Here is a 12,557-nt window from a genome sequence, read left to right as displayed (position 1 = left end):
GCCGTGAGTAATGTGTCCAATGAGCAGGCCCGCTATACCAGTGGTGTGTGGTGTTGAGAATTTGGGTCTGACCGCAGGCGTGCTAGGGTCGTCCGTGCAGTCATGGTGAGCACTGTGTTCGTATGGCGTAATGGTCAGCGAATCTGCCTAGTAAGCATGGAGTCGCGCATTCGAGTCCCGGTCCCGCACAAATTTTCAGCTTCCCCCCTTGATTTAAATCAATGTCCACTGATTGCTAATATTTTTAATTCCTTTGTGTCGTAATCTATATTACACTTAAAAACGTTACATAGGATCGACGATAAAAGTGGACGTTAAAAAGGGCTTCACACATCTCATAAATTAAGAAACGCTAGTCAGCAGCAAGGTTGCAACGCCAGAACGCTATAGGGAGATGTGGGAATGCCTGCAGGGATCGACGACTGGTGTAGCGGCCGGCACTTGACTCTGAACGTAAATAAGTGTGGCGTGATGCGCATAAGTACGCAGAAATGTTCATTACTGTTCGTTAGACTATTGGGGGTGAATGACTGAAAACAGTGACGACCGTAAAATGCAAATGAGTAGATTTTAGTGATTGCTACAGAATACCCTTTGCCTGTTATTAAAAGAAGTGATACTGTTCCGTCTGAAATTTCTTTAAAATCTGTACTATTACTTTTAGTTTCCTTAATTACAGTAACACTTCCACTTGAATTCGCTCCTTGGTCAGTTCTTCTGAAGCGTGGCCTGCATCTTGACTTTAATTCTGTTTCGTATTCGTTGTTTCGCCTCAGTATAGTCCATTTGATCATGTTTACCACCAACCTGTCTTCTGGTCTCGAAACTGTGCGCTCTGTTGTCCGTAAACGAATATGAAACTGTAACACTATGAGCCATAGCTATATAATTGACAATGCACGTATATTCTTTTATCTTGAGCTCTTCATGCAACAATTCAGTAGCTTATATAGAACATACGAAAAGGAAAGACAAAGGGATTTATATGTCGTGTAATTTGCTGTGTTGTTTCCTGGCAACGGTTTGTGCAGATGTAGTCATAGTATTTGGTTAATATCTAATCAGTGATAATATTTTCTTCACAGTTTCAGAGCATCTCTGAATCTTCCGATCATTAAATTTTCTAGCTGTATGCTGTGTCAGTATCGCAGCAGTGACGCTCACGTCTTGTGACATCTCTACGCGATGACGGTACATATTTTTATAACAAAATATTCTCATCATACTGTACTATGTATTTTTGGTGTATAGATTAGGTGGAACATATTATTTACGTACCACAAGACCCATCGATTGACATTTAATATTATCTCAAGACAGCGATACTTTTAACTACTCGTATGTCTTGCTCCTGCAGCTGTGGGTACGTTGCTTTTTCTTTTAGTTACATGTCTCTGCAAGTTTCGAAAGAAACTTACATTTTATGTGACGAAGATTTTATTACATCTAAAACTGAAAAGTCGCTGTAATAATCTGCCAAATAAACATGAGCTGCTACTGCAATTTGCCAGCAAAAAATTCCATTGCCAGGGCATCAAATGTACCGCTAATTGCGTTAGAAACACTTAAAAATCTAACACAATTTTCAGCTCCAAGAGTTCGCAAACACTTGGTTTCGATCACTTTGGGTCCCCTCAGTCCGCTTTTCTTGTCTCGCTCGCTCACGGAACGAATATGTTACGGTCACGCAATGCAGGCAGGCAGTGCCGACCGAAGCCTCAACTCCTGTAGATTTATTGCCATTGTCCATTTCCAGAGTATGATAGATAATACATGTTAAATCACACGATAAACTAATTAATTTCGTACACTGTTTCTCGACAACTATTAGAATGTGTTTTCATTGCCCATGGCGTGAGCTGGGGCAAAAACCACAACAGCCACTTTAATATTGCGTTCGCATTATTTTTGACTAATCTAACATCTTGTTTCGTACTGTATGCTACATTTGTTCAACAATTTATTCGCGCTGTTTATCTGTTTCAGGTAAGTCTGGCCAACTACTTTAGAGCAGAAACCTGAAGACTGCATCTCAAATGGTGAGTTACTGTGGATAATAGGCTAGTGCTTTGCCGTCACTATAGATGATTTATATATGGCAATGGATGGTAAAATTAGCTTTCCACTACTGTTAGTAGGTACTGCACTGGGATTCTGAATACTGGAATCGTACCTGTAAGATGAAATCCACTCTTGTAGCTTATACTTTAACATTTCACAATTATAGGAGATACTTCGTTGCATTTTTGTAGAGCTCCGTGAAAGGCGTAGGTCGGAGGAAAATCCCTCCTTGGAACAGGAATTACGATTCAAATTCTTAAACATGAATTACCTGCAAATGCGTTGTCGACGAATGTGATTGAGTACACAGAAACAGCTCGAACGTTGACAAATTCATCTTCTAACATTACATATACTCCAGTAACAAATATTCCTTCCAGCCAAACAATTCAGTGTTACATAGAGGTACTGGCAGAATTGACGCTGTGAGAGCTGGTCATACGTGGATAGATTAGTCGATAAGAGAGTTGCCCGTGAAACGTAAGATTCCCGAGTCAAGTCGTGGTCCAGAACACATTCTTAAGTTGTCAGGAAGTTCGAATTTCGCGCTAGTTTACATAACACAGTAAGCGTGTTATGGAGGAAAATAAAGACCGGCACCTACACCTGTTCTCCGCAGCTTAGCGCACGCTGTGTACCATAATCTTCTCCATCATTTTCGAAGGAGAAGAGATTTTATTTGTGGGTCCGTAGCTTTAGCCGGTGATGATGCGAAGTTTTAGCTTAACAGTTTCGCTGACTACAAGAATGAGCGGTTTAGAACGGCACTGCGACCCCGAAGCTTGTCGCAAAGAATGAAATGTAAATAGACAAAAATGCAGCTCTTGAACTTGTCTAAAACAAAGAAATACGTGTGTACTAGGTTGCAGTATCGAGCCCTCTCCTCCTCCCCGGCCGTCCCTTTCCCTGGCCCCTTTATCCTATTCTATTCGCCCATATAGCAAGAGAAGAGAGGCTGTCACTGATCATCTGTATAAGCCACAATTTCTGTAACTTGACAATCGTAGCCGTTACGCTGGATGTATGATAATTTTCATGTAATCCGCCTCTTTTTAAGTCTGCAACGGAATTCACTCTGTCACTTTTCTCCGAGAAAGCGTGAAACAAATCGTCACTTTTTAGTCCTTTGTTCAGGTTATAAACAATAATTGCGTCCTTATGTACACAAATGATTAGAAGTACAAACTGTACGTGTACTTTGACCGTTGGAATTAAGTATAACACGTAGCCATCATGTGCTGCAACCAGGGCCTCAAGACGTCGTAACATGGAGTCAAAGAGGGCCTGCATATATTACGGGGGAACACACAGCCCCACAGTTGTAGGCACGTCTACAAAGCATCGACAGTGGTTTCAGGAGGACCAGAACGAGCAAGTTTGCAACAGAGCATATCCCCGACTGGAGATGTCAAGCGAACGTGCAGGGCACAGAAAGCAGTGTCACCTGTCGTTCTTCGGAGAGGACTTGCACATTCCTCGCCACACGTACTCGAGCAATGTCCTACTGAAACATGGCACGAGGAGCTGCCTACAGGAGGGACATTGCCTCGGACTCTAAGCTGTCACTGATGTAGTAAGCTGTCACTGATGTAGCGGTTGCCGTTCAGATTGCTCTCGGCGCGTTGCAGCCAATGGCGCCCCTAAGCGTTACACTTGACGTTTGTCCGCTATACCGCTCAACAATGTAGTCTGCCCGATAGCTGTCACCACGGTAGCGTCTAACACAGGACAAATTGAAGCGGCACTCGTCCGAAAACACTAAATTTTGCTGTTCAGCACCTCAGTGACGACGTATATATGTCCATAGCGGTCTGAGGCGTTGTTGTTTTCTGGACAGTGGAAGCGGACACTATGGAATTCGTGCCATCAGTCCATTCCTCAGCAGAAGGCACCATCTACGCAGACATGTCCATATTCGTGACAGTGCTTCTACGTCGAGGCAACGCTGTGGACGAGGCCGTTGTGTCGTTTACGGCCACGCGGACAAGATGGAGGTCAGCCCGTGCTGTGGTCGCACTGTGTGGTCCGGTATCCGCTTATCGCTGTGTACGACCCTCTTCTTTCCAGTTGTTCAACACATTCGTCATTGTTCGAACCTCCATGTCACGGTGCGACAAATCCGTGTGCCGGAGAACAATCTTTCAGCCACGTTCGAAACCATTACGATGCTGATATTGTGCCCTTTGACGCCGACAGGGCGTACCGGCACTATCTCTCACGTTTGCACTCGGTTTGACGGCTCTGCGCCGACTGTGCGTGGCTCAGCTGTGACCTGTCCGGGCGCAGAAAAGTGGGCGCTGCTAGCGCTAAGTGCACTCAGTCTTAACCACTTATTATAGTTCTACTGTCTATGCATCCTCCGATTTTGGAGTGATTCATACCATTCCTTCTGGGTGTTACAATTTCACAAACAGCAGTGTATTTCGATGAAGACATTACAGATATGTGTTGTTGTTGTTGTTGTTGTTGTGGTCTTCAGTCCTGAGACTGGTTTGATGCAGCTCTCCATGCTACCCTATCCTGTGCAAGCTTCTTCATCTCCCAGTACCTACTGCAACCTACATCCTTATGAATCTGCTTAGTGTATTCATCTCTTGGTCTCCCTCTACGATTTTTACCCTCCACGCTGCCCTCCAATACCAAATTGGTGATCCCTTGATGCCTCAGAACATGTCGTACCAACCTTCTTCTAGTCAAGTTGTGCCACAAGCTCCTCTTCTCCCCAATTCTATTCAATACCTCCTCGTTAGTTACGTGATCTGCCCAACTAATCTTCAGCATTCTTCTGTAGCACCACATTTCGAAAGCTTCTATTCTCTTCTTGTCTAAACTATTTATCGCTCACATTTCACTTCCATACATGGCTACACTCCATGCAAATACTTTCATAAACGGCTTCCTGACATTTAAATCTATACTCGATGTTAACAAATTTCTCTTCTTGAGAAACGCTTTCCTCGCCATTGCCATTCTGCATTTTATATCCTCTCTACTTCGACCATCATCAGTTATTTTGCTCCCCAAATAGCAAAACTCCTTTACTACTTCAAGTGTCTCTTTTCCTAGTCTAATTCCCTCAGCATCACCCGACTTAATTCGACTACATTCCATTATGCTCGTTTTGCTTTTGTTGATGTTCATCTTATACCCTCCTTTCAAGACACTGTCCATTCCGTTCAACTGCTCTTACAAGTTTTTTGCTGTCCCTGACAGAATTACAATGTCATCGGCGAACCTCAAAGTTTTTATTTCTTCTCCATGGATTTTAATACCTACTCCGAACTTTTCTTTTCTTTCCTTTACTGCTTGCTGAATATACAGATTGAACAGCATCGGGGATAGGCTACAACCCTGTCTCACTCCCTTCCCAACCACTGCTTCCCTTTCATACCCCTCGACTCTTATGACTGCCATCTGCTTTCTGTACAGATATGTATGAAAAAGAAAAGAAACCTCAGTCTAGTTCGTGCCAATGCGTTACGGAGACCTGCAGCTGTTGACAAGATATCCACGTTAGATGGCCCACGCTGTACTTGGGAGTGTTTGGCGTTCGGTGGTTAGCGGCCTGTGCTGCCAGCCAGCTCGCTGAGCACAGCTTAAGCCGTCGGCACACGGACCGTGCATCCGAACGTTGAGCGTGCCGAGTTTCTGACCTCATAGCGTGGAATAGCACGTTCGGGAGTCTTTCCGAACGTGCAGAGCAATATCTGGCATGTCAGATATTCTGAGCGTGCGTCTGAGCGTTGACCAATGAGATGGCACAACGCCACCTACGTCACACGCACGCCGTCTCCCTTCAGTACAGAGTTGTGACGCGCCACATTGGCATTCATTTCAAGCCTATATGTATATTTGCCGTTTCTGAGCACCAGCAAATTGAGAATCACTGGAAAACTCGTTGTTAACTGTGTGATTCGTTCCAATAAAATAATGAGAAACATCATATTCGTGGCAAAAGAATTATTGTAACTTGCGTATTATGAGAGTAGGCTATTTGAAGGCAGCGACACACTGAAGACCCACCCAAAACGCATTGTTCTTGGTACAATTTGTTATAATTAAATTTCAATTAGTAACATAGCTACGATAAGGTTTTTTGCAAGGGGTAAGATACTATGATTACTTGAAATAGGTGTGTTGTTGGTTTAGCGCGGTAGCTCAGCGTGTTCGGCCAGAGAGCCGGTGGGCCTCTGTAATAAAAAACTGAGTGGAGGGATCAACCACCTAACTTGAACGGGATGTCTTGCGACGTCCGCAACGACCGAACACAACGATTCAAAAAAAAAAAAAAAAAAAAAAAGCGTAATGAGTAGCGTTGTGATCTTGTATTGATATGATGGTTCGGGCGGTGGTTCGCGTCTTGACACTTCCAACTTTTATTTCCTAACATTCCCGTTTTTATTAGATTCTGATACTTTATTATTAGTTTAATATAAGTTCATACTATAATATTTGATGTTATGTAAATATAAGTTCACCTTTTTTTTTTGAGGGTGACTTTGTTCCATTGACTTAATCTACTGGACAGCTTGCGCTACTTGTATAAAGATATTTTGCTCCTTTTCCTTTTACGCTTCGTAATTCACATGTTGCAAAGATTCTGCTGCTGTGCAGGAACAGTGATCAAGTAAGACTGGCCTTGGAGTTTTACTAAAATGTAGGAATGACGAAATAATATTTATCTTATGCGGAGAAGTATTCCAAATTTGTACCGCACTATTTGTGATGGCACTTTTATAAGCCTGTGTCCTTACTGAATGGACATGGTATTTTCCTTTTCGTGGACGATGGAGGAAATGTGCATTTTAACGGAGCTAACGTCGGAATTTTACGCGCGCCCGTTGAGTAAACAGCGTGATTTACGAACTAGAAACATCCCTCAACTGCCGCTGGAGTGCATTGCGATCGCGTATACCACGTTGGGGCCCACGTACCGTATGCACAAGTCGCATAGTTCCTGAGCGTTCAGCAGCACGTTGAACTTGGCACGCTCAACGTTAACGTTCGATAGCACGGTTCGTGTGCCGACGGCTTTACGTCTCACTCGGCAAGTGGCGAGCGGCGGTACACGGCGGCAGCGGGAGGCGCACACGGAAGGCGCGGCCGGCGTCCGTGCAGTGGCCGGCGCGGCCTTGACCCTCGCCGCTGTCCTAGGTCGCGAAATAGCGCCGCGCGCACTCCTGTGCACGGGCACGAGCACGTTGCCAGCTTAGTCTCAGTCACTGTGGTTTGGGTTCCCCGCGGCTCCCACAAAACATTTGACGCGAATACCGAGATGATTCTGTAACTGATTTCGCGGGCGATTTCCTCCGCCTTCCTTTCCTTGTGCTCATTTTCTAATGACCGCGACGCTGACAAGACATAGAAATCATTTTCAAAGTAATTTTCCCGTGTCGGCTGTTTTTTTTTTTTATATTTTAACAGTCACTTTGTTTTACTGCCGGTTATCTACTTTCGCTTACTCGGGTATAATCGAACAACCTTGCACAAAAATTACGTTATGTGCTTCCATTTGACAAACTGTTTCTCTGTGTCAGCCATCCTGTCTCTCTCTTGATACTCTTACACAACTTACACTTCGCTGGGAGAATTCCTTTAGTTGTAACTTTGAATCAATTTTGTTGGGCTTCGCTTGGGTTGTTTGGGGGAAGAGACCAGACAGCGAGATCATCGGTCTCATCGGATTAGGGAAGGACGGGGAAGGAAGTCGGCCGTGCCCTTTCAGAGGAACCATCCCGGCATTTGCCTGGAGCGATTTAGGGAAATCACGGAAAACCTAAATCAGGATGGCCGGACGCGGGATTGAACCGTCGTCCTCCCGAATGCCAGTCCTGTGTGCTAGGCACTGCGCCACCTCGCTCGGTGGGAGAATTCTTTTATCCTCAGAACAATGCCCTTCTCCGTCCATTTCCTTATCAGTATCTTCCAAACGTGGTTTCTCGATGCAGTGTCATATGATTTCTCTAAATCCAAGAAACCTGTCAGCAAGTCTCTCAGATAGTCAGAGTAATGTTCCTGTAGCGCTCTTACTTTGAACTTTCCTGGCCTGAAGCCGTATTGTTCTTTTTTTAACTGCTAGTTCATGTTATCCAGATTCGTCTCTCCAGAACCATCCCATAGATTTTTACACAGTTGCACATAAAGTTACAGATTTTTACTTGCTTTTGATTTCTCTTCTTGAAGACAAGTACAACTATTCCCTTATTCCAGTCTTCCGGAGTTATCATTTCCTTCCACATAACTCTCATAACCCTATACAGCCACCGTGTAAGCACCTCTTCAGCTGCGCTTATCCTTTTCACACTTATTTCATCCAAGCCTGGTGTCTTCCCCGCTTTCATGGTCTTTCAAGGTCTGTAATGCTATCCATATTAAATCTTTTTCCAGTTCCAATTCACCCTCCATATGCTCTACACCTCTTATAATACTCCACTGTTCCGTCTGGATTCAACAAGTCATCAAAATATCTCCTCTACAGCTCGCCGACAACCTCCCCATCTGCTACTTTATTCGCATCATTATTAACCATATTTACAATATCTGCCATTTCTCTTCTCCTGATCATTTCAAACATCACTTTCTTATTTCCTTTACTATGCTATTCCATCGTCTGACCATTATTCCATCCATTTTCTCTTTTCCTTTAGAACTATTATTTGCGTCTCCCTCTTTCTCACTTCATATATCTTACTGATGTCCTTTGTTGAAACTACACTCCAAATACCTTATTCTTTTTCAAAACTGCTTCTTTAACTTCAGAATCCAACTTAAGTGTCTCCTTATATCTCGTACTATTACCAGTTCTTCCACACACCTCCCCTTCTGCTTCCGCAAGTGTGCTCTACATCTACAGGATTATTTTGCAATTCATACTTCATTGTCCGTGCGACCACGTCCAGGCTATTTATCGACCGTCCCACTCCCGAACAGCACGTGTTAAATAAATGTCGTGTGACTAGGGCCTCCCGTCGGTTAGTGGTAAAAATGGACATCTAAATCATTCCGTGCGCGCTCTGATTTATCTTTTTTTTATTGCTGTGGTTATTTTTCTCTACGTAGGAAGGCGTCAACAAAATATTTTCGCATTCGAAGGAGAAAGTTAGTGATTGAAATTTCGCGAAAGCATCGAAAACCCTTGCTTCCTGAATGCCATCGCAACTCATTTATTATATCCGTCTCACTCCCCTCCCTATTTCGCGATCACTCAAAACGAGCTGCCATTCTTTGAATTTTCTCCGTGTCCTCCGACAATCCTATCTGGTACCGCGCAGCTGTTCTCCAGAAGAAGACAGTCAAGCGTATTGTTGGTAGTCTTTGTGTTATTCTGCCAGTGGAACACAGTCTTTGATTCATCTTCCCCACAACATTTTCAGTGTGATGCTTCGAATTGAAGTTGTTTGTAATTGTAATTCGTAGACATTTAGCTCAGCCTATTGTCTTTAAAATTTTGTAATTTATCATGTAATCGAAATTTAACGAAATATTCAAATGCTTATATGGAGGGCCTCACTTTTTGTTGTATAGGATTTGTAGTCTTTAGTCCTGTAAGAAGGAAAAGAGCAACTTTGTCGAAGGACACTGTTACTGAACGAACTTCCAAATTCTTAAAGTTGAATATGTGGACGATCCGTAAATTGCTGTAACAGGAACCCGATGACAGGGGGAGTGAAATTCGGGTCACTACGCCTAATAAGAAGAAGCGCAGTGCCCACCATATGCATAAATATGCCTTTAGGCAGCAGTTTCTGTGATCGTATGCGTAATACCAGCAGATCTTAACTCTGCGACATCTTCAAAGGCTGCTCGCTTAGACTTGGGTTACAGGATCAGTAGAGCAATTCAGAAAAAAAAAAAAAAAAAATATTGTGTCTAGATTTGGATTGAAACACTGCGAGATTTTCTGCCGCCTATATTATCAGCTGTACTCGGGCAGTCAGCAGCAGCCAGAAGCACAGCAGCGCCCCTCGAGGTGACGTGTGCCTGAGGCGCGGTGTCGGCTTATGTCAGTCACGCAGCCCGGTGGGCGAGGTGCCACGCATGGCGACGCAGGCTCGGCACGCATGCGTAGCAGCGCCCAGCCGCCGCCTGGGGTAGATCAGGTATTCGGCGTCCTGTGCGGTGTAATCTATGACGCTTTGTAAACGGCAGATGCGTCCCTCCGAGAAAATTACGAGAAAGCTATACACGTGGATTTTCTGCGTGATCCCTCCCTTTTTAATACGACTTCTTCATGTTATTATTCCATTTGACCGTCCAAAGAGCGCGTGCAATCCCTAGTTAACGTAAGTCTCTTTGTTGTTCTTATATTTCCAATACTTCGCCCTATCGCTATTGAACTATCATAGTTCTAGTGTCCGTGCTTTTTTTAATATAATTCCAGACTTATTTCTGTTTGTTTTTTGGGCGTGAACTGATGACAGACGATCTTATATCTGCATGTCTGCCAGGTCGTCTGTGCAGGTGCCATTGGGTCAATACCAGTTTTCTTGAGATCGTCGTGAGTGCCAACTAGCCATTGTATTTGATTTTTCGGGTCCCATTTATGATGTCCAAGATTGTCTCGGTTAATTTTGAATACATTACAATTCGACTAAAGGAATTGGAGTCAGGCGTCGGCGACTGGAAAGGCAACGTAACATTAGGGCTGGTGAAGCAAAGGTTGAAAACCTTCATAAAAGTTCTTGTTTCTCAATTGTAGGTGGTCATTAAGTAGGTTTTCTTTATCAAGCAACAGGTGTTTAAAGATTTGCAACTCCTCAAGGATGTCAAGCCTCGCAATTTAATAGCTCTTTGTTATTTGGTGGATTAGGAGCATGGGCCAATTGAACAAGGTGCTCGGCAATAGTCGAGCCACGCGCGCCATCACAACTTTTCGTGGGTTTATGTTCTTTAGACCTAGCTGAGAGGGCTCTCCCTCTCTGGCCGATGTAATAACTCGGGCAATCACTGCAGGTGATTTTGTACACCCCGGAACTTGACGGAACGTTAGAGTACTAAACAGCGGATGTGGAACCATTCGTTTTAGCGAAGTTCCATGTCATGGTATACAATCTGATAATGTATGGTTCAAAAATGGTTCAAATGGCTCTGAGCACTATGGGACTCAACATCTGAGGTCATAAGTCCCCTAGAACCTAGAACTACTTAAACCTAACTAACCTAAGGACATCACACACATCCATGCCCGAGGCAGGATTCGAACCTGCGACCGTAGCGGTCGCACGGTTCCAGACTGAAGCTCCCAGAACCGCTCGGTCACTTCGGCCGGCGATAATGTATGACATGCCCTTCTGGAAAGTATCTGTTAGGTATATTTGCAACTGGCGTCAAACATCTTACCGTATTAAGCAGTTCAGTAACCTTGTTACGCTAGGTAATGTTAGACAAAAGGATGTGGACGGAAAAAGATTAGAGGCAGTGCACGGTGAAGTAATTGGTTTTACCTCTTCACGACCCGAAATGGAGCTTAACTTGCTGGTTGCTGTGGTGGTAACCGAAGAACGAGGTCCCAAGACAAGTTTGGTACCCCGCGATGGAACCACAAGTAAGCATAGTCGCCAGCAGACGCAACGACGAATGAGAGACGCCGCCGTCGGGAGTTCCATAGGCCACCCATAGCTGCTGCCTGCTTCCTTACGTCACAGCGGAGTGCCTTTCAGCCCCAGACTGTAATCATCGCCGGAGACGACAGCACCGCCTTACTACAGTCAGCCGTACGAGAGATGTATTACACGGAACCGCGTAGCAAAGTTTATAATCAGTTGTAGTTTGAGATAGGAGAGTAGTTGGTTTGTTGATTTGGGGAAGTGCCTCGTGATGGCTGGGTGTTGTGTGCTGTCCTTAGGTTAGTTAGGTTTAAGTAGTTCTAAGTTCTAGGGGACTGATGACCATAGATGTTAAGTCCCATAGTGCTCAGAGCCATTTGAACCATTTTTTTGATTTGGGGAAGGGGACCAAACAGCGAGATCATCGGCCCCATCGGGCTAGGGAAGGATGGGGAAGGAAGTTGGCCGTGCCCACTCAAAGGAACCATCCGGGCATTTGCCTGACACGATTTAGGGAAATCACTGAAAACCTAAATCGGGACTGTCGGACGCGGGTTTCAACCGTCGTCCTCCTGAATGCCAGACCAGTGTGCTAGCCACTGTGCCACGTCTTTCGGTATATCTTATACTGTATCAAGTGATACGTTAGTGTTCAGTGAGAGTAACAAATGCACACGACATTCCTGTGCACATGGATTGTTACAAAGTTAAGTATTTCATCTTGTTCAAGTTATAATAAAGTGATATATTACATATGTTATACTATAACTCGATCTGCTTCAGAATTAAAGTTGTATCCGATCACTGTGACGACCAGTGGTATTTCATCCGACGCTACACTTGGCCTGCCGTATAGTAAGTACAATTTAAGTCCTCTAAGAAATGACTCCTGATCGGCGTCAACGGGAGCAGAAGAAAAGCTCTTTTGGGCTTCCCACCAAGCCCCAGAAC

General features: G+C 44.3%; 1 protein-coding gene across 1 annotated transcript in view; it reads left to right on the top strand.

Annotated features, from left to right (window-relative positions):
• Positions 1-2,062, top strand: part of LOC126416106 (protein dachsous-like) — a 232,791-nt gene extending 230,729 nt beyond the window's left edge. The window contains exon 3 of the mRNA XM_050083615.1: positions 1,987-2,062. Within this exon, the coding sequence (XP_049939572.1) occupies positions 1,987-2,022 (36 nt within the window). The 3' untranslated portion in view covers positions 2,023-2,062. The remainder of the gene's footprint in view (positions 1-1,986) is intronic.
• Positions 2,063-12,557: the final 10,495 nt, after the last annotated feature.

The sequence above is a fragment of the Schistocerca serialis genome, chromosome 8, assembly GCF_023864345.2.
Source record: "Schistocerca serialis cubense isolate TAMUIC-IGC-003099 chromosome 8, iqSchSeri2.2, whole genome shotgun sequence".
Classification (NCBI taxonomy): Eukaryota; Metazoa; Arthropoda; class Insecta; order Orthoptera; family Acrididae; genus Schistocerca; species Schistocerca serialis.
Note: the sequence above shows the minus strand (reverse complement) of the source record. Positions and strands in the feature narration are given on the sequence as shown.